The sequence below is a fragment of the Ahaetulla prasina genome, chromosome 15, assembly GCF_028640845.1.
Source record: "Ahaetulla prasina isolate Xishuangbanna chromosome 15, ASM2864084v1, whole genome shotgun sequence".
Classification (NCBI taxonomy): Eukaryota; Metazoa; Chordata; class Lepidosauria; order Squamata; family Colubridae; genus Ahaetulla; species Ahaetulla prasina.
Window position 1 is genome coordinate 9,218,243 of NC_080553.1, and position 21,758 is coordinate 9,240,000.

The following is a 21,758-nucleotide window of genomic DNA, read 5'->3' on the forward strand; positions in this document are numbered from 1 at the left end:
ACTTGATGAGCTCCATCCCACTCCAGGCCCGTGGTCGAAACCACATCTTCAGGTCCTTTTGGAAGAGTGTCCAAAATGGGGACCAATCTTATCTCTGCAGGGATGTGGTTCCACAGGGACAGAGCCACCATGGAGAAGACCCTTCTTCTTGCTCCTGCTAGGAGTGGGGACCTGTAACGTACCATATGAATCAGGTAGATGTGATGGGGAAAATATGGTCCTGCAAATAACAGAGAAGGAGCCACCACAGAGAAGGCCATTCTTCTTGATCCAACCAGATGGACCTGTTGTGGTCCGTCAGCAGCCTACGGAGCTGGCAATGGAGTCTGACAGTGTGATGAGGCTGAGGTGAGGCCAGGGCCATCGGGAAGTGAGGTGCGGACTCCAGAGCCTCCAGAGACTGATACTAGTGAGGCAGAGGAACAGGAGGATCTTGTTCCTAATGCACACATGAGAAGAGCTCATGTGGGGCCGGTTTAGCTCAGGCTGGTAAGGCCTGTTATTAAGAACACAAAGCCTGCAATTACTGCAGGTTCGAGCCCGGCCCAAGGTTGACTCAGCCTTCCATCCTTTATAAGGTAGGTAAAATGAGGACCCAGATTGTTGGGGGGGCAATAAGTTGACTTTGTAAAAATATACAAATAGAATGAGACTATTGCCTTATACATTGTAAGCCGCCCTGAGTCTTCGGAGAAGGGCGGGGTATAAATGTAAACAAAAAAAAACAAAAAAAAGAGCTGCCAGAAGGCAGCTTAAGCAAAGAGGACAACTCGGGAGTAGGGCCAAGAGATGATTGGCCCCTCCCATAAGGCTTAAAACAGACCAGCACCGGCATTTCAGCTTTGTCAGAAAACAACATTGGTAGCTGCGTCTTCTGCTTCGTCTTCTGCTTTGTCTACGTCTTTGTTTTTGTGGCTTCTGGACATTTGCCAGGAAGGGCCTTTGGCAGTTTGCCTAATTGGACTAAGGTTTGTGAGATAACTGAGGAATTTCTGTTGGGAGGCATTTGTTTTACTTTGAGTTGAACTGACACTGGGAATGAAGTAAATCCCAGCTGTTCGAATAAAGTTTGTTTTTCCCCGGACTAAGTTTATTACTACCTACTTGGGCCTGGGTCACAACAGGACCGCCCTAGGAGAGGGGACTTATAGCATTCCTTATCTTCCCACTCTGGTGGGTCAGGTAGATGGGACTGGGAAAAGACGGTCCTTCAGATAACCTGATCCCAAACCATGTAGGGCTTTGAAGGTGACAACCACCAGCACTTTGAATTGAACCCAGGAGCAAATTGGCAGCCAGTGCTACAAAGCCTCTTCTTTTGGGTCCTGCTGCTAAAAAAAGCAGGACCCAGAATCCATCATGTTCGATGAGGAGGCTCGGAAGAAGCTGTCATTGAGAACGGATCTGCTTCTCAGGCCATTGAACGCCTGTGTGCAAAAAGACAGATTATTCCCGACAACTAAGGAGACACTGTACATTTGCTTCATGCTGCTATTGTTGGCTGGCGCTGTAAAATGAAGAAACAAGGCAACCTCAGAAAAAGATGGGAGTGTTTTGCACACACGCACACACACACATTCCCTCTTCTTTTCGGCTGTCTGTGCGGAAGATCGATATTTTGGTCACAGGGTGGACATTAATTGCCTTCCAGTTTGTTCTCATAATAGTCCGGCACATCATTCTTCTCTCTTCCTTCCAAATTGTAGGTTATTGTGTTGATTGGTTAGGGCAGACTTGTTGACTTGGATGCAAGGGGACGCAGGCAGTGGGTTTCACATTTTATTGCTACTGGTTTGCCCCGCGTATGCATGCTCACTTCGTGCACACAGGCACCTTCCGCGCATGTGCCATGCCTCAAAACCATGCCTAAATAGGATGGCATAGAGCCAGTATGAGTGAACAGGCTCACATGCAATCTCTGCTATTGGTTTGCCCGAACCGGTAGGAACCGACTGAATACTACCTCTGAAGGCGTTGCAAGCTAGGGATGGACTTGAAGTGTGCGAATATTTGGGGTGGGGTGGGGTGGAACCCTCCCCCAAAAAAAGACAACTAGCAAGGCTGGCGGGTTGTGAAGATCGGTCTAGGCTGGAAAGCTGTGGTGTGAGGAAAAGACTGAATGGATCCTGAAAAGGAGGAATGCTATATTGCAGCGATGGCGAACCTTTTCGGTACGGAGTACCAAAAAGATCACACGGAAACATCACACGTGCATGCGCGTGCTCATCAGGGCCACGCTTCGGAAACGTAAAATTTCTGGGTTCTAGTGTGCATGTGCGCCCGATGATCAGCTTGCCGGTGCACATGCGCAAGCTGGTTTTCAGCACTGGCACGTGGGCAAAGAGATCACGCTCCGGAAAAGTCGAACTTCTGAGTTCTGGCGTGCATGAACACCAAACAATCAGCTGCCCAGCGCACATGCGCACACTGGTTTTCGGCACTGCCGCACACACAAAGGACAACTGATCATCGTGTGCACATGCATGCCAGAAGCCCAGAAGACAAACATGCAAGTCCGTGCGTGCCAGGCGACATGACTTCGCATGCCAATTTGGGCACCCGTGCCATAGGTGCGCCATCGCGGCTATATTGCAATGCAGTTGTGCTTTTTGGGTGAAGCAGAAGAGAAGGGGTCCTCTGGATCGACCTACAGCAGCAACAGGAGGCGGTGTTTTCATCTACCCCCCCCCGACCAGGCCTTAGGAATGACACATAAAGCTACTTCTGAGTACCGGTAGTTTCTTTATTGCTGTTCACCCATAGACAGAATCTTGCCGGACTAAAGTAATTATCTGCATAACTACAGATACACTCTGTAAACTGGAGGAGGAGCTGTCCTAGCTTTCTTCCTGCCTGTCGGACATTCCAAGGTCTGTTGCCTCTTTTCCATCTGAGGAAAAAAAAAATCCAGATTATATTCCACCAAAAGCCCCCCAACAAATAGTGATGAAATTCACAGGGCATTGTTTCCTACCCTTTTTAGTAATGTTTCACCTTCTTGTTTTCCTTCTGTCTTATCAATTCTGCTCATATCTTTGCATTGTCTAGTTTGGTCCAGTGGTGAAGGCACCAGGCTAGAAAGTGGGAGACTGAGAGTTCTAGTCCCATTTTAAGCATGAAAGCTGGCTGGGTGACTTTGGGCTAGTCACCAGGAAACAGTGAATTCTAGTTCCACCTCAGGCTTGAAAGCTGGCTGGGTGACTTTGGGCCAGTCACCAGGAGACAGTGAATACTAGTTCCGCCTTAGGCTTGAAAGATGGCTGGGTGACTTTGGGCCAGTCACCAGGAGACAGTGAATACTAGTTCCGCCTTAGGCATGAAAGCCAGACTTTGGGCCAGTCTCCAGGAGGCGATGAGTTCAAATCCCACCTTAGGCTTGAAAGCCAGCTTTGGGCCAATCCCTCTCTCTTTCTGAGCCCAATCTACCTCACAAGATTGTTGTTGTGGAGAAAACAGGAGGACAAAGGGGTATGTTTGGAAATATGTTTGTCACCCGGAGTTATTTATATAAAACTAATAAGGGTGGGATATATAGGGAAAAAAATAAATAAATTATTCCCTAGAATAAAAATAGAAGTTGCCCTCATAAATCTCCTGGAAACAGGGGAACCGAAGACGCATCATGCTTTCGTGTAATTTGCACGGACGAAAAGATTCAGTGACAACTTTTGTCAGGTGTGGGAGCAAAAAACAAAACAAAACATATCAAAAGCTTTTCTTCGGTCCCTCTCTGGACTTAATTAGCCATGTGGTGCTTTTTTTCTGAGGTAAACGCAGAGACCTCTCCCGGTGATTTAGAATCAAATGATCAGATTGGCTTAAATTACCCCCCCTTTTTCCCCCCGATCTCTTTTTCCCCCCCTTTTTCCTCTGGCAGAGGATTTTCTTAGCATTCAAGTTCACCTCAGCAATTAACTGTAGCCAGATTCTGCTTGTAGATAAAGATACTAAGCCCTTTTGTGTTCCTAATGCTCGCGCAGGGCTATTTATAGTATCAATTAATTCCTCATCTTTGGTATGTGTCTTTGACACATCTGTTATGAAGCCCACACAGAATTTTGTGTCCAAGTCTGCATACAAGACGCCTTGTGCGTTCAGCTTTGGTTTCACATAGAACTTTGTTATCATCAGAGTTCAAGTGTCCCAGTAATCTCAGGATGAAAATTACACAGATTTATATATATAGGTAGGTAGGTAGGTAGATAGGTAGGTCTTGGCATATGTATGTATGTAAGTAGGTAGGTAACTAGATAGGTCTTGGCATATGTATGTATGTAGATAGGTAGGTAGGTAGGTAGGTCTTGGCGTATTCGGGTCTTTTCCCATGTAAGGTTGAGAGTATCTTGGCGACGTTTCGACGAGGTCTCACTCGTCATCTTCAGTCTGGTGCTTACGGCTTCGTGCTTGTGCGAGCACAGCGTGGTCAGAGCTGCCGTCTCTCTATAAATACTGGTGGGGAGATGGGGAGTGTTGGCTTTGTTGCTGTAAGCGGGTTGGTTGGCTGTGTGGTTGCATCTTGATTGGTAGGTGGAGTGGGTGTTTGCAGATTAGTCGGCTGTTTCGTAGCATCCTGTGTGAGTCTGGTCCTAGTTGTGTGCCCATTAGTCTTTTGTGTTGTAACGACTTGGGTAATGGGTTGTGTGGAAATGTCCTGAGTTCTGGGAATGTGATCGCCTGTAGTGGTAATGGGCTGTGTGGAAACGTCCTGAGTTCTGGGATTGTGACTTCCTGTAGTGGTAATGGGCTGTCTGGAAACATTCTGAGTTCTGGGAATGTGACCTCCTGAGTCTTGTGCTGTAACATCCTGGGTGGTTGATTGTGTAACATCCTGAGCTTTGGTGTTGTGGCCTCTTGGGTTCTGTGATGAAATGTCCTGAGCAGATGGCTGTGTGTGTGTGTGTGTGTGTGTGTACGTTTTCTGAGGTTTTCGTGGGTGTTTGTATGTAGGTCTTTGGTTATTCGGGTTTTCTCCCGCGTAAAATTGGAAGTGTCTTGGCGACGTTTCGACGAAATCTAGGAGAAATTTCTCCTAGAAGCACGAACCTGTAAACACCTAGCCTGAAGATGACGAATGGGATTTCGTCAAAACGTCGCCAAGACACTTCCAATTTTATGCAGGAGAAAATCCGAATAACCAAAGACCTACCTACCTATCTACCTACCTACCTACCTACCTACATATATATATATATATATACATACACATACACATACACATACATACACACCCACCCACCTAGAAAGACATATATGCAATTTTGGAAGAACTCGACCCTAAACATTCCAAAGTTGGAGATGTTTAGCTGGAGAAATGAACGAAAGAAAAACAAAAAAACAAAAGCATGCTTGGTCAGCATATGGAAGAACGTTCTCACTGTGGTAGAACATCTATTTTGGTGGAGGATCTATTTTGGCGCAGAAGACCCATCTTTGAAAAATGTTAACCGAAAGGGAGAATATTTTTTTTTTAAACTTGGGAATGAGTGTGAAATCAATTTTAGAGTTCTAGTTCCAGTTCACCTCAGTGGTGGGCTGCAACAGGTTTAACAACCGGTTCTGTGACCGCTCGCTTCACTCTCTCTCGCGTACCTAATGCGCTTGCACGCAGCGTTCAAAATACAGCAATTTGAATCTTAGCTGCTTACCTTCTAAGGCAGCCCCGGTAAGTAGAACAGCGAAGGTGCGTAATTCAGCTGAGCCAGAAAGTAGGAAATATAGAACAGGATATGGTGGGTGTGGGTGTGGGTGGACGGGGCCAGCTGATCATCGGAACTACTGGTTCACCTGAACCGGTCCGAACCGGTAGCAGCCCACCACTGGTTCACCTCCTTGGAACGTACAGGGCAGGGGTCGGCAATCTTAAATACTTAAAGAGCCACAGAAAAGAAAACACCGGGAGCCACAAAACCCTTCCCATGCCTGACTGTTTCCTGAGCAGCCACAAAACTAGCATATGTAGTTGAATTAAACATTCTGTGTTCTTCTGAAACTTTCCTTTTCATGGATTTATCCACGGTTGGCCTACTGGGGTTGAAAAGCTCAATAAATTGCGTGCAGCTCAATAAATTGCGTGCACATTGACAGTTGTGATGCATATTTTGAGCGACAGGGAGCCGCAGCAGAGGGACGAAAGAGCCACATGCGGCTCCAGAGCCTCGGATTGCTGACTCCCTGGTACAGGGAGACCAATTAAATGATATTGAAGAAGTGTCTACCCAACTTTTCTGAAACCTTCAGAGATGAAGAACCCACAACTTCCACAGGTTGACTGTTCCACTGTTGTGCAGAGCTTAATGTCAGGAAAGTTTCCTTTATATTTAACCAAAATGTATTTTGATGGAATGTAATGAGGAGGTGGCTTCTCAGGAGAGAGAAGGTCCATTCCAGGGGAAGCACCTCAGCCTGGATATTATGTGTGAGAGGAAGAGGGTGAAGAGTGTCCCTCCATAATAGTTCCCAGAGGATATTGTAGAGGCAGATAATAGACACTTCAGTCTGTCAAGACTTTGTCTATAGGCGTGAAATAATAAAGAACTCAGCTTGAAGCATCACTCTTGGTCATTCATGGTTTTTGGACCTGACATTTATGGAGCTGCAGCCTATACCTGTTATTTCCAGTCCTACTTTCTGTGGTTGAGAAAAAATAGTTCTTCACCCTTTACTGACGTTCCTCTTTTATTGGATGAACACAGCCATCATGGCTCTCTCAGTTTTCTTCTCTGCAGTCTGAACATCTCAAGTTACTTCAGCCTGACATGTTGACATCATCCTTGTGATGTGCAAGAAATCCATTGTCAGGATAGAGTTCAAAAGCACTATGAGTTTATTTCATGCTACCTACTCAGAAGAATCTGATATACTAACATAATAACAAGAGTTGGACAGGACCTTTGAGATTTTCTAATCCAACCCCTAGCTCAAGCAGAAGACTGTATACCATTCCAGACATGTAGCAATAGCAATAGGACTTATATACCGCTTCATAGTGCTTTTACAGCCCTCTCTAGGCGGTTTACAGAGTCAGCGTATCAGGGTCCACATTTTCCCCACCTCGGAAGAATAGAAGGCTGAGTCAACCTTGAGCCTAGTAAGATCTGAACTGCAGCTAGCATTCAGCTGAAGTAGCCTGCAGTACTGCACTCTAACCACTGCACCACCTCGGCTCTTCAAGTAGCTATCCAGTCTCTTCTTTAAAAACTCCAGTGATGGAGCACCAAAAACTTCCAAACACAAGCCTTTCCACTGTATTTCATTGTTAACTGTTCAATTAATAAGTTAATTAAATTGGTCAAGACAAATTGGCACCAGATAAGAGGCAACAGACCTCAAGGTGATCTGGATTTGGATCTCTTACTGGGGCGTAGAGACTCCAAACTGATGATGCATTTGACCTCACCTGTTGTGGTCCGCCAGCAGCCTGCGGAGCTGGCAACAGAGTCGGACAAGGATGAGGCTGAGGAAGAGCATGGGCCAGTCCTGAAGGCTGGGGAAGGCCCGGATGAGGGCTCTGCGTCGGAGGCTGATTTGGGGCCAAGGCCATCGGGGAGTGAGGTATGGACTCCAGAGCCTCCAGAGGCTGACAGTAGTGAGGCAAAGGAACAGGAGGAGCCTATTCCTAATGCATGCATGAGAAGAGCTGCCAGAAGGCAAGAGCAGCTCAAGCACAAAGGACAACTTGGGCGTAAGGCCAAGAGATGATTGGCCCCTCCCATAAGTCTTAAAAGACCAGCAACGGCATTTGGGCTCTTTGCCAGAAAACAACATTGATAGCTTCATCTTGTTGCATTTATTTTGTATCGGTGTCTTCTGAACGTTTGCCAAGAAAGGCCTTTGGTAGTTTGCCTAATTGGACCAAGGTTGATGATAGGACTGAGGAATCTGTGTTGGGAGGAATTTGCTTTAATTTAGTTGAACTACGCTGAGAATGAAGTAATTCTCAGCTGTTCGAATAAAGTTTGTTTTTACACTGACTGAATTTCCTACTACCTACTTGGGCCTGGGTCACAACATCACCCTCACCTTGGTCATCTCTTACCGTTCTGGAAGTGTGATGCCTAGAACCCTACACAATATTCTAGCTGTGGTCTCATCAGGTCTGAAGAAATAGCTATAGTAAATAATATTACTATATGGAACGCTTACAAATGATAATAGTCAACTACTAAACCAGTTTGCTGACTTAAGGTGCATGAACGGAATTCCTGATAATTATTTTGAGAAGATACTAACTCTCAGCATACCAAGATTTGACACTTTTAACCGTTTCGGTCTTGTCGCTTTTAGCACACGGGCAAGTTCCGTGGCTGGAGAGAAGATTGACAGCATGGAATTTGATTTACTGTATGCTTAATCCACGCTACTCTGCGCTGCTCAGAAATGGAGCCAAGCAAACATTTGTTCTCGGTTTTATGGATGGCTCGGTAAACATTTATGAACGATGATGATTTGCGATGGAATTCAGTAAACTTTGGTGAAGCTAAGTGGTTTCAGTTGCTTCATATAGCCTCTTGAACTGGGTGAAGATTTTTATTTATAAATTGAATAAGATTGATCTCCGTTGGGGGTGGGAGAGGGGATGTTTTAGTACCTAAATAAGCCCATGTTCATTCCTGCTGCTTGGAATTCCCTTTTTTAAAAAAATCGGGATAGAGTTCAATACTGGCTAACAGGTCAAGAGAATGTGGTGTAAGGTTTGTTGTGAAATAGCACGTTTATTAACAATGATGGGGACAAAATATTACTTCTTCCTGTTTCTTGTGAGCTGTTGTGACCCAGGCCCCAGTAGGCAGTAGGAAACTCAGTCAGTGTAAAAATAAACAAACTATATTCGAACAGTTGAGAATTACTTCATTCTCAGCGTAGTTCAACTACATTAAAGCAAATTCCTCCCAACACAAATTCCTCAGTCCTATCACCAACCTTGGTCCAATTAGCCAAACTGCCAAAGGCCTTTCTTGGCAAACGTTCAGAAGGCACTGATACAAAATAAATGCAAAAAGACGAAGCTATCAATGTTGTTTTCTGGCAAAGCCCAAACGCCGTTGCTGGTCTTTTAAGTCTTATGGGAGGGGCCAATCATCCCTTGGCCTTACTCCCAAGTCGTCCTCTTTGCTTGAGCTGCTCTTGCCTTCTGGCAGCTCTTCTCATGCATGCATTAGGAATAGGCTCCTCCTGTTCCTCTGCCTCACTACTGTCAGTCTCTGGAGAGTCTGGCTCACTCCCCGATGGCCCTGGCCCCACCTCAGCCTCCGACGCAGAGCCCTCATCCAGGCCTTCCCCAGCCTCCAGGATTGTCCCACACTCTTCCTCAGCCTCGATCCTTGTCCGACTCCGTTGCCAGCTCCACAGGCTGCTGGTGGACCACAACATGAGCAAAGGAGCCCACTAGAAGACGATTTTTGTAGTTCAGGGTTGAACGGTGTGTCCTTGGAACTCTCTGAGCTTGGTTGTTTTCTTGCAGACATTTCCTTACCCAACTAGGTGACATCATCAATGCTAGAAGGGAGTGGGGTTTGCAGTGGAGAAAGGAGATGGGTAAGAGGAGGAAGAGGACTATGGGTTCTTTCATGGTGTATGAGCTTGGTGGTTTTTCAGCCATTTCATGACCCAACTAGGTAACGTCATCAGTGCTAGAAGGGAGAGAGGTTTGCAGAGTGGAGAAGCAGGAGAAGAAGGACTGGGATCTTTGGTGCTCTCTAAGCTTGATTGCTTTTTTTCCCCCCCACACTTTCATGACCCCGCTAGGTAACATCAACTAAGTAAAATGGAATGGGTTTTGTAGCGTTGAGGTGGAGGACGACGGTGGGGTCCCTGGAACTCTCTGAGCTTTGTTTTCTTGAAGACATTTCCTTACCCAATTAGGTAACATCATCAACGCTAGAAGGGAGTGGGGTTTGCAGTGGAGGAAGGAGAAGCATAAGAGGAGGACAAGGAGACTTATGGGGTCTTTGGTGGTGCATGAGTTTGGTGGTTTTTCAGCCATTTCATTACCCAACTTGGTAACGTCATCAGTGGTAGAATGGAGTGGGTTTAATAGAGTTGAGGCGGAGGACAACTGCGGGGTCCGGTGCTCTCTGAGCTTGCTAGTTTTCTTGCAGACGTTTCATGACCCTAACTAGGTAACATCATCAGTGCTAGCAAGGAGTGCAGTTTGCTGCCTGTTTATATTCTGGTGACTTACCTGTCTGGATGGGTGGGTGAGGGGCATGTCTTAGAGATTCTTTGGTTGGGCTGTTTACTGATGGCTCTTTGGCAATTTCCTGATTGGGGGATTGCTTACTTGATTGTTGGTCTTGGAATTAATCTCCGCTGATCTGGGTGCTGTTTACTAATGGAGAGGTGCTGGAATCTTTTTGTTTTCTTTTTGGGCTGGATGATTGTCTCTTTTGAATAGTCTATAGATGTTGTTCATGTCCATGTGTTTATTGATGGTTGATTTGTCAAGAGTGCCAGCCAGTCTTCTAGAAATTCCCTGGCATTTTCCGACTTGGCCTGGTCTGCGATGGTCACATTTCCTCCAATGGAAAACTATGGGTTAAACCTATCGATATGTTTGTGATATCAAAGAATTACCATCACGTCTTCCGACTGCCAGTTGGTGTTCATGGATGAGTTTGGCTGGTCTTCTGTTTGTCCTACATAGTGGCTGTTGCAGTTCTTAACACTGTATGTTGTCAATGCCAAGGGATAAATTTCATGGACTAACATGCAGTTGAAATTAAAGAAAAATAACTCCGGAGCTTTTCCCCTTCCTAAATGACCATTGAGTTGGGGACAGGGGTGAAATACTCCTGATTTGGACCGGATCGGCCAATCCGGTAGCGATGGCAGCGGGTGGTTCGGAGAACCGGTAACAAAAATCCCTCCCCCCCATCCATGCCCAACCAATCGCCCGGTCGCCCGCTTGCCCGCTTGCCGCTTCTTTCCGGCTCACTCGCTTTTCCCGCCCAAATGGTAGGAATAGGTTGTAAAAAAATGCTTTTAGAAGGTAAAAAAGAAGACTCTGATAATCACAGCTGAGATGCGCGATTGTCAGAGCATTTTTTTTACTTTTAAAAGCATTTTTTACAACCTATTTACCGGAATAGGTTGTAAAAAATGCTTTTAAAAGTTAAAAAAAGAGGCTTCGAAGATCACAGTTGAGCTGCCTGATCATCAGAGCCTTTTTCTACTTTTAAAAGCATTTTTTACAACCTATTCACCCTAATAGGTTGTAAAAAAATGCTTTTAAAAGGTTAAAAAAGATGCTCCGACGATCACAGCTGAGCTGCCTGATCATCAGAGCCTTTGTTTTTTTAACTTATAAAAGCATTTTTTTTACAATCTATTCGCCGGAATAGGTTGTAAAAAATGCTTTTAAAAGTTAAAAAAAAAGGCTCTGGCAATCACAGCTGAGCTGCGTGATCGTCAGAGCCTCTTTTTTTTTACTTTTAAAAGCATTTTTTTACAACCTATTCGACCGAATATGTTATAAAAAAATGCTTTTCCAAATAAAAAAAAAAAAGATTGTGTGCCACAGCTGATCACACACACAAACACATGCGCACACTGATCTACTTACCCCATGCCTCCTTTTGGCGTGTACTGTGTGCATGGTGCAGCTAGCAAACCAGTAGTAAACCAGTTCAGATTTCACTACTGGTTGGGGAATATTCTCCTCTTTATTTTTTTTCTGTCGAGACATTTCCTCTCTCTTCAATCCCTCCTTGGCTGAACTCTTTGTTCCACAGATTACTTTGGGGTACGAGGGTATGTGGGTATGTGTGTCTACCTTAAACAAAAACCCTCTCGTTGATCCTTCCCCACCCCCCCTTCTTTCTTCTGACATCAGCACACTGTGACTGTCTGTCTGTGTCTGCATTGAAACTGCCATCTTTTGTTCTGCTGCTTTTCAGTGGTGTGGGATTGTTGATAATCGGCCAAATTAGAGGAGGAATGGAGAGCAAAGGCCATTGAAGCAAAGAAACAGCTCCGGTTGGAGCAAGAGGAGAAAAGCTTAGCTTGGAAATGGAATTTTGCTGGACTCTGCAAGGAGACAGTTGCAGAAGAATACGTAATAATTACTTCCTTAATAGCTCACTTAGCACCCGGCTTAAAACAGAACAGAGAAACAAAACAGAGCTAATGGTTATCACCCAGAGCTGGGGTCTGCAAACTTGGCTCTTTTAAGACTTGTGGACTTCAACTCCCAGCAAAGCTGGCTAAGGAACTCTGGGAGTTGAAGTCCACAAGTCTCAAAAGAGCCGAGTTTGCAGACCCCTGACCCAGAGGAATCCCTACAGAAGACAACAAAAGGCAAAAGGCCAATTCTTAAGTTCTCAAGATGTTTATGATAATGTAGCAAGGGAAAAAAAAAACCAATACAGAAAGCCAATTTGGTCTAGTTAGTTAAGGCACCAGGCTGGAAAGCTGGAGATTGTCGGTTCAAGTCCTGCTTTAGCTATGAAAACCATCTCCTGGTGGCTTTCGGTCAATCACCAGGAGATGGTGAGTTCTAGTCCCGCTTTAGACATGAAAGCTGATTGGGTAACTTTCAGCCAATCACCGAGAGATGGTGACTTCTAGTCTTGCTTGGTCGTAAAAGCCGACTGGGTGACTTTGGGCCAATCACCAGGAGATGGTGAGTTCTAGTCTTGCTTAGTCATGAACGCCGACTTGGTGACTTTGGGCCAATCACCAGGAGATGGTGACTTTTAGTCTTGCTAAGTCATGAAAGCTGACTAGGTAATTTTGGGCCAGTTACCAGGAGATGGTGACTTCTAGTCTTGCTTGTGTTGGAAGAAATATCCATCTGGGTTCAGTTCCAAGTGGGGACAAAGACACTGGAAACATGGAGGCTGCTTGGAAAGATGGTTTAATGGTGGTCAGGTTCACATGGCTTGAGATCCTGAACAGAAAAGGGCTGAGATCCTGTGCACTCCCTGGCTTTATGCGTTCTCTGAGCTTTGAATTTCCTGGGGCACAGGAAGAGTATCCTTATTAGTTGTCAGACTCCCAGGGGGTGGGAGTCTTAGCTAGCCTTGCTGGCTGATGTAATCTTCCCAGGTGTCATGTGGTGAGTTTCTGTTGCTAGATGGGTCCTATTATGTTGCAGATGATGATGGCCCATTGACAAAGGTGGGGGGAAATGAGTGAGCTTAGCTGAGGCTTTAATGGCCCATTGACAAAGGGTGGGGTGGGGTCAGGAAGCTGCTTTGTCTTTAAAACATGTTTCTCCATTTCTCATCCAGGGAAATATATTCTGCCTTTTAAATATTTTCTAAAATATTTCATTCTTCTAGGAGGGGGGTGGTGCTAAATTCCTACACTTGGTCGTAAAAGCCGACTGGGTGACTTTGGGCCAGTCATCAGGAGATGGTGAGTTCTAGTCTTGCTTGGTCATGAAAGCTGACTGGGTGACTTTGGGCCAATCACCAGGAGATGGTGACTTATAGTCTTGGTAAGTCATGAAAGCTGACTGGGTGACTTTGGGCCAGTTTCTCCCTTTCAACCCAACCCAACCCAACCCAAGGGTTATTGTTGCGGAGGTCAACGGGAAGAGGAAGATGTGTTGGATAAGATGTGTCGTGTTCACCGACTGAGGTTGTTCCTAAAAATAATAAAGGTGGGATACCAACAAAGAAATAAAAATAGGGGGGGGAAATGTGGAGAAAAGAAGTTAAAAACCTGTTGGATCCTTCAATGTCTCTGATTTTCATTCTTGTTATGATGGGGCATATTTTTTTTTGTAAAAAAATCCAGAATAAATTCCAGCCAGAATCTTTATGGACCTCTTTTATGGATTTTCTTTTCAATCCTAGCACCATCAGTCTCCATGGTTTTCCTCAGTTTTATAGCGGTGAAGAGCATGAATCCGGGGGGATGGTAGAAAACCCCCCAATGGCCCACAGGGCTGTGATTTATCTCCCTCTTTTGAGGAATGTGAGGGTGGAATATTTTTCATGCTGAGCCAATATTAAAACAGAACCATTGGGTGGATTAGAGAAAAAGTGAAATATTAAGAGAGGTCAGCTGTGAACTCTCAAGATGACCCACTTAAGGCTGGGTCTGTTGGAAACCAACCTTCCCTTTGGAATTTTCTGGAAGAAGCGAGTCGAATTCCAGCCAACGTCTACCTACCAAGAAAGAGCCATCCAAGGGTTGAACAAAAGGCACTCGAATTTCTTCTTCCTTTTTCAGGTTGATGGAGTTTAGCCTTTGCCGATCAGGCGCCTTTCAAATGCTCATGCAACTTGAGTCATGGTCCCATCAACTTTCGAATCGTGAAGGCCCCATCACCATTAGAAGCCCCCCCACCAGTGAGAGAGGGTGATAGAGATGCACCATACGGTCATAGCATTAAAATAGTGCCTCTCAGCCTCAACAGCTTTGAGATGTGTGGACTTCAGCTCCCAGAATTCCCCAGCCGGCATGGGAATTCTCCCAGGGAATCCTGGGAATTGAAGTCCATACATTTTCAGAGTTTCTCAAATTGAGACGCGCTGCTGTAAATCATTCTAAACTCCTTTGTACTGTATAGCTTTTGTTCATTTTCTTCTCTGTATGCAGCTAATCTTCTTTGTCTAGAATTGTCTAGAAACAACGGAGAGTAGTCTTACTAACGCCTTGCCCACTAACCTCTCTTCTTTTTCTCTCTCTTTTCCTCTCCCTTTCTTTACAGCTTTTTCTGCTTAAGGTTGTCTGTGGCTTCATTTCCTCTAGAGATTAATGTGTGATGTCCCAACCTTCTTAACACAAAGACCTTCCTAAATCTTCTTAGGTGTGTATTTCCCCCCCCCCTTCTTCCTCAATGCATGTTTTCCAAAATTGCATGAGGGGAATGTTGCATGTCCTGGAATGCTACTTGAGATCTGCACAGATTTAACTACAGGTAGTCCTCGACTTAAGACCACAATTTGAGCCTGACGTTTCTGTTGCTAAGAGAGAGAGAGTTGTTAAGGGAATCACCTCAGCCGTTGAGTTAATAACACGGTTGTTAAGTAGATTCTCCATCGACTTTGCAGGTCGAAGGGTTGCAAAAAGGGGTCACATAACCCCCGGGTCACTTCGACCGTCATAAATGTGAATCCGTTGCCAAGCGTCATAAGTCCCTTTTTTTCAGTGCCAGTGTCGAACTATCAAACTATCACTAAACAAATTGTTGAAGTCGAATGCCACCCGTATAGAGTTTCACTGCCTAGTAATAAGGCAACACCCAAGGCAGGAGTCAAATGCTCCCGGTTTGGACCGGATCGGCTGATCCGGTAGCGAATGCAGCAGGGGGTTCGGAGAACAGGTAGCAAAAATCCCTGCCCCCACCCCCTGCCCATGCCCACCCAATCGCCTGCTTGCCCGCTTGCCGCTTCTTTTAAAACGATGCTTTTAAAAGGTTAAAAAAAGAGAGGCTCTGGCGATCACAGCTGAGCTGCCTGATCATCAGGCATCATTTGTTTTTACTTTTAAAAGCATTTTTTTACAACCTATTTGGCCGAATTGGTTGTTAAAAAAAATGCTTTTAAAAGGTAAAAAAAAAGGCTCTGACAATCACAGCTGAGCCATGCGATCGTCAGAGCCTTTTTTTAAAACTTTTAAAAGCATTTTTTAACAACCTATTCGGCCAAATAGGTTGTAAAAAAATGCTTTTAAAAGTAAGAGAAAAGATCGCACGCCACAGTTGATCACACACCCGCGCGCTGTTCTACTTACCCCATGCCTCCTTTTGGTGTGCACTATGCATGCGCACCTCGCATTTGGTGCGCAGCGCGCATGTGTAGTCCTCAAACCAGTAGTAAACCGGTTCAGATTTCACCACTGATCCAAGGTCATTTTTCTTTCTAAATGCCACACAGCAACAACAGATTACGCACTTTAGATGCCGAGAATGGTTTCACTCTCCCATTTTCTGGCTTTTTGACGTGCGGAATTCTGATCCCAAAATTTGGATTCCCACGCATTCCGACTGACTTTTTAAAACAAGTTTGCGGTCCTCTTGTTTGATCAAAAATACTTGGGTTTAAACCTAGCTATACCGCTACCGTTTCCCCCCCCCCGAAAATAAGACATCCCCGATAATAAGCCCAATTGGGCTTTTGAGCGCATGTGCTAAAATAAGCCCTCCCCGAAAATAAGCCCTCCCCGAAAACATTTAACCGCATAGGCAGCCGGTCCCCGCCATTTCCTCTGGTTAGGGTTAGCGAGACAGAGCTGGAAATCAGGTAAGATGGCAAGAGGAGCCCCGTCTTGCTCCACACACCCCAAAATAATGAGACCTCGCTGAAAATAAGGCTAAGCACTTATTTTGGGGTTCAAAAAAAATATATATAAGACAGGATCTTATTTTCAGGGAAACACGGTATCTGGATGGATAGATAGTTCTGGGGTAACACGTAGGGAAGAAAACGGAAAGCGTTTATATTTCGAAGCTGTCTTTGCTCCAAATTTTGAAGGTGTTAAAAATGTATAAATAGCACAGCGGAACCAGCAGATTTAACTAGAATTCTTCTAAGTAGATTTGTGGCTGACATTTCCTAGTCTCTTCATTTAGTTACTAATGATGAAGCAGATAAGAACTGAGTTAGTTGTACCTGGATGAATAACCAGAAAATAATTAGCAGAGATGGGGCAGAAACGTCTCATCCATCTTTCCAAGAAGAGTTTAGTACATTTCTTTCCTAAACGAAACAACTGTTATAACAGCCCTCCTTTAAATAGCTTCTTATCACGCTGGTTTCACAGCAGACTTCCAAAGAGAGTTAAATCATGGGAGGGAATGAATGAGTAGTTTTACTCCACTCAGTGAGCGTTGAAAGAGGGGATATTTGAACCAGGGTGTCCTCGACTTACAACCACAATTGAGCCCCGAGTTTTTGCCGCTAAGTGAGACATTTCTTTAGTGAGTTTTGCCCCATTGTCTGGCCTTCCTTGCCACAACTGTTAAGTCAATAACTACAGTTGTTAACTTAGTAACAGGCAGTGGCGCTATTCAGCCGGTTCTATACAGTTCGGGCGAACCACTAGCGGCAGCTGCGGAAGGCTCTGCCCACCCGTCCGGATGTCACCATGTCCCATTAATGCACCTTTTTGACGGTCTGCACGGGCACTCACATTTGTGAACCGGTAGCGAAGGTAGGTGAACGCCACCCCCTGTAATACGGTTGTTAAGTGAATCTGGCTTCCCCATTGACTTTGCTCATCCAAAGGTCGCAAAATGTGACCCTGGGGACCCGGCTGCCACCATAAATATGAGTCAGTTGCCAAGCGGCTGAATTTTGATCACGTGACCGCGGGGATTTTGCAACGGTTGTAAGTGTGAAACGGGGCTCTAAAGTCACATTTTTGCAGTGCTGTTCTAACTTTGAACGGTCACTAAATAAATGGTTGTAAATTGAGGACTGTCTTTAATCCCAACCACTCCGCTCTCTTGATTCTTGGGAGAATTTTACTCCTGTGGAGCCAACTTTAACCCAACTCAGGACTTTCATGAAGCTGCGAACTTGTGTCGAGTAGCCTGTGAGAAGGACCATGGGACACACAGGAGGAAGAGCTGCAGACTGGACGGCAATCTGTTCAGAGGCAGCCGAGCCCTCGGCACACACAAATGATCTAAGTGCCAAAGCCCACTGCAACTACATCGCCAAAAAGGCTTTAAGAGTTGTAAACTTAATCTTGCGTAGCTTCTTCTCCAGAAACACTACACTACTAACCAGAGCATATAAAACATTTGCTAGACCAATTCTCGAATACAGCTCGCCTGTCTGGAACCCACACCTCATTTCGGACATTAATACAATTGAGCGTGTCCAGAAATATTTTACAAGAAGAGTTCTCCACTCCTCTGATTACAACAAAATACCTTATGCCACCAGACTTGAAATCCTGGGTTTAGAAAATTTAGAACTCTGCCACCTTCGACACGACCTGAGTTTAACTCATAGAATCATCTGTTTGTTTTGTTTGTTTTGTTTTGTTTACATTTATACCCCGCCCTTCTCCGAAGACTCAGGGCGGCTTACAGTGTATAAGGCAATAGTCTCATTCTATTTGTATATTTTTACAAAGTCAACTTATTGCCCCCCCAACAATCTGGGTCCTCATTTTACCTACCTTATAAAGGATGGAAGGCTGAGTCAACCTTGGGCCGGGCTCGAACCTGCAGTAATTGCAGGCTACTGTGTTCTTAATAACAGGCTTTTACCAGCGTGAGCTAAACCGGCCCAAGTTACAACATCCTTCCTGTCAAAGACTACTTCAGCTTCAATCACAACAATACACGAGCACACAATAGATTTAAACTTAATGTGAACCGCTCCAATCTTGATTGTAGAAAATACGACTTCAGTAACAGAGTTGTTAATGCCTGGAATGCACTACCAGACTCTGTGGTCTCTTCCCAAAATCCCCAAGGCTTTAACCAAAAACTATCTACTATTGACCTCACCCCATTCCTAAGAGGTCTGTAAGGGGCGTGCATAAGAGCACCAGTGTGCCTACCGTTCCTGTCCTAATGTTCCCTTTGATTGTATCCAATTCGTATGGTTATTTCATGCTTATGCTTATATATACCGTTGTGTTTGACTAAACAAATAAATAAATAAATCAAAACATTCCCGACCATGGCAAAACTACCTTTAATTGATCTCTTTTTTACTCTAACAGCATGCAAGCATGGAAACATGTCCATCTTTTCCTCGGCCTGTCACTTGCATTTCGTTGTTCGTCTCTGAAGCACTTTGCAGCATGCGGTGTGAAGTGTTCCGCTTCCAGTTGATTAGCGTATCTTAGATTCTATCATGAAAACGTGGAAGTATTTTTGGGTCGCCTTGTTTTGGAGCTTCATCGACGTCAGAGGTATCCAACCTTTAAGACCTGTGGACTTCAAACTCCCGGAATTCTTTTGTCCTATTTTACGTCCTTTTCTTGCCATGGGTGTTAAGTGAACCACTGCAGCCGTTAAGTCGGTAGCACGGTTGTTAAGTGAATCTAGCTTCCCCCATTGACTGCGCTTTGTCAGAAGGTCGCAGAAGGGGGTCCCGTGACCCTGGGACCGTCATAAATTTGAGCCAGTTGCCAAGCGGGGATGCCGCAACGGTCATAAGTGTGAAAAATGGTCCCTAAGGCCTTTTTTTCCCCAGTGCCGTTTTAACTTTGAACGGTCGCTAAAAAAATGGTGGTAAATCAAGTTGAAGTGTTGTGGTCTGTCGGCTGCCTGCCCCTCCTGCAGCCGAATCAGATGAGGGGACGGTGTGGGAGTCAGGATCAGCCTCAGGGCGACCTGAGAGCTCCGAGGGGGAAGTGAGAATGGAGCTGGCAGAGAGAGAGAGAGACAGAGGCAGAGCCTGGGCCGTCCCTCAGCCCTCAGATGGAGAGTCAGATGCCCCCAGGTCTGGAAGTGGCTGATGAGGAAGAGGAGGAACAGCTGGGTCTAGTGCCTGACGCACAGATGCGCAGAAGGCAGAGGAGAGGAGAACAGTGGAAATCTATGAGCCGGTCCTCGGGACGGAACAGCCATTGCTGCTAGTGAAGCCCCACCCTAGCTCTGGGGATAAAAGGCAGGGGGCAGAGATGAATAGATGTGGCAGACAACTATTCATCTCCCTGCCGGATGGATTTGTTAGCCTGCGTGAAAGACTTTCCTGGGCTGCTGATGCTCCTAATAAAGGAATCTTTGAATTAACTTCAGAGGGTTGGTCGTGTTTGGGGAGCTGGGTCAGAACATGAAGTCCACAAGGTCGCCAAGGTTGGTCACTGCCGATCTTCCTTTTACTCCTGACCCGTGTTACTCTTAATTTTGTCCTTTGCCCTATCAGTGACCCAGCCTTTTGAGCGCCAACCATGGATGACTATGATATCCGATCCGCGGCGAGCATCTTGGCCTCTGTGAAGGAGCAAGAGGCTCGCTTTGAGAGGCTCACCCGAGCTCTGGAAGAGGAACGCCGCAATGTCTCCCTGCAACTCGAGCGGGCCAACCAGCCCTCCGATCGCATAAACGTCTGCAACATTGGCAGTGGGCAGCCCCTAGCAACTGCTTGGCAGCAGCTGGTTTTGCAGGTAAAGGGCCTGCTCTTTTCCTTTGACCCCCACCAATGCCAGATTTGCATATCAGTTTAAAACGGTGTGGTCTTTCCCTACGATTCCTGCCGTGCACCCAAAGAGGTTATTTTTTTTCTTTCCATCATTTTAATCATCATCGTCATTTAAGGACCCCATCATCACTTGCGGGGGTGGAGTCCAGGCGACCGAATGGAGCTAGCAGAGCGTTTTAATGGCCGGATGCCCTTCCTGTTGCCAATGCAGAGTTTTGTTCGGCAGATTATATTCTTGAGAGATATAATATAATATATATTATTCATATAATATATAATATAATATATATTATTTAATATAATATAATATAATTATATAATATAATTATATAATATAATAATATATATAATATATTAATATAATAATAATATATTATATTATATTATATTATATTATATATATTATATTATATTATATATTATATTATATTATATTAATATAATATATATTATATAATATAATATATATTATTCAGAGAGAGAGAGAAATATCTGGAAATTTCTTTCAGATTTTTCTAGCTGGCCCCTTTGAGCCTCCTTGAGGATAGATGGGAAAGCAAGGAGGCTGCATCATCATCATCTTCATTTAACAACCCCATAATCCCTTGCGGGATGGAGTCTGGGCAACTGAACGGAGCTAAGTTTTTACTGGCCGGATGCCCTTCCTGTCGCCCATGCATCGTGCCCAGAGAGAGAAATATCTGCCTCTATCTAGGATCGAACTCACAGCCTCCTAGAATTCGATCCTAGGTAGAGATCCGCCTGTGGGCCACTGCGCCGCTCTGCTGTTTCCATCATTTTAATCACGTGAGCAAATTAAAATGAGCACAGAATGGTCATTGCTCCCTTGGATTTTGGATGGAGCAGCATGTAAGGTGGCAAAGATGGTTTGTTTGCAAGGCTTGGAAGACGACCAGCTCCCCATAGAAGAGAATATTGTAGCTCGGGTTTGAACGGCGAAGTCCCTGGCGCTCTCTGAGCTTGGTTGTTTTTGTGCAGAAGGTTTATTGCCAAATAGGTCACGTCAGAAGAAGAAAACCCCACTTCTTGATAGCACTGACGTTGTTACCTAGTTGGGTCATGAAACGTCTACGAGAAAACCACCATGCTCAAAGAACACCAAGATGCAAACAACATTATTTGTTGAGTCACATCTTCAGTTAGCTAGAAGAGAAATGGCGCTTGATCCAAAATGTTGACGATCAGCCAAAATCGAGTAGTATAACTATATATTTATGACTGTTTTATGCATTATCTTGATTGTTACATGAGCACAGTGGTCCATGTTGCAGAGAATTGACTTGTTTATGGAGTATTTTCTTTTTTTAAATTTTTTTTATAAATACTGTTTATTTTTTAAAAAAACAACGACAAGACATAACAAACACTAACATAAAACATATACTCTTTCTTTACATCAGCTTCTTTTCGGTATTCCTGTATTATTTACATTTTCCCCCTCTCGTTTTCTTTAATTATACTTATCTTTTTTGGTCCCATTATCCCTTATTTCTGTATATATTCCATCATACCTATCATTATAACTATTCATTTTCTTTCATGCACTAGCCTTTTGTTTGTGTGTGTGTGTGTGTGTGTGACCTTTTCCCCTTTTTCATCATTTACCATTTCTAATTTCTATCCAATTATACAATTTATTCCATACTGTATAATATTCCGTATCTTCCTTTTCTTTTA

General features: G+C 44.7%; 1 protein-coding gene across 3 annotated transcripts in view; it reads left to right on the forward strand.

Moving 5' to 3' along the window:
* Nucleotides 1-21,758, forward strand: part of ARVCF (ARVCF delta catenin family member) — a 404,277-nt gene that overhangs the window by 139,652 nt on the left and 242,867 nt on the right. The window contains exon 1 of one of the 3 annotated variants that reach the window (XM_058158407.1): nt 19,810-20,025. The exons of the other annotated variants lie outside the window; for them this stretch is intronic. Within the exon in view, the coding sequence (XP_058014390.1) occupies nt 19,810-20,025 (216 nt within the window). Of the gene's footprint in view, nt 1-19,809; nt 20,026-21,758 lie in introns of those variants that run through there. 3 annotated transcript variants of the gene reach the window in all.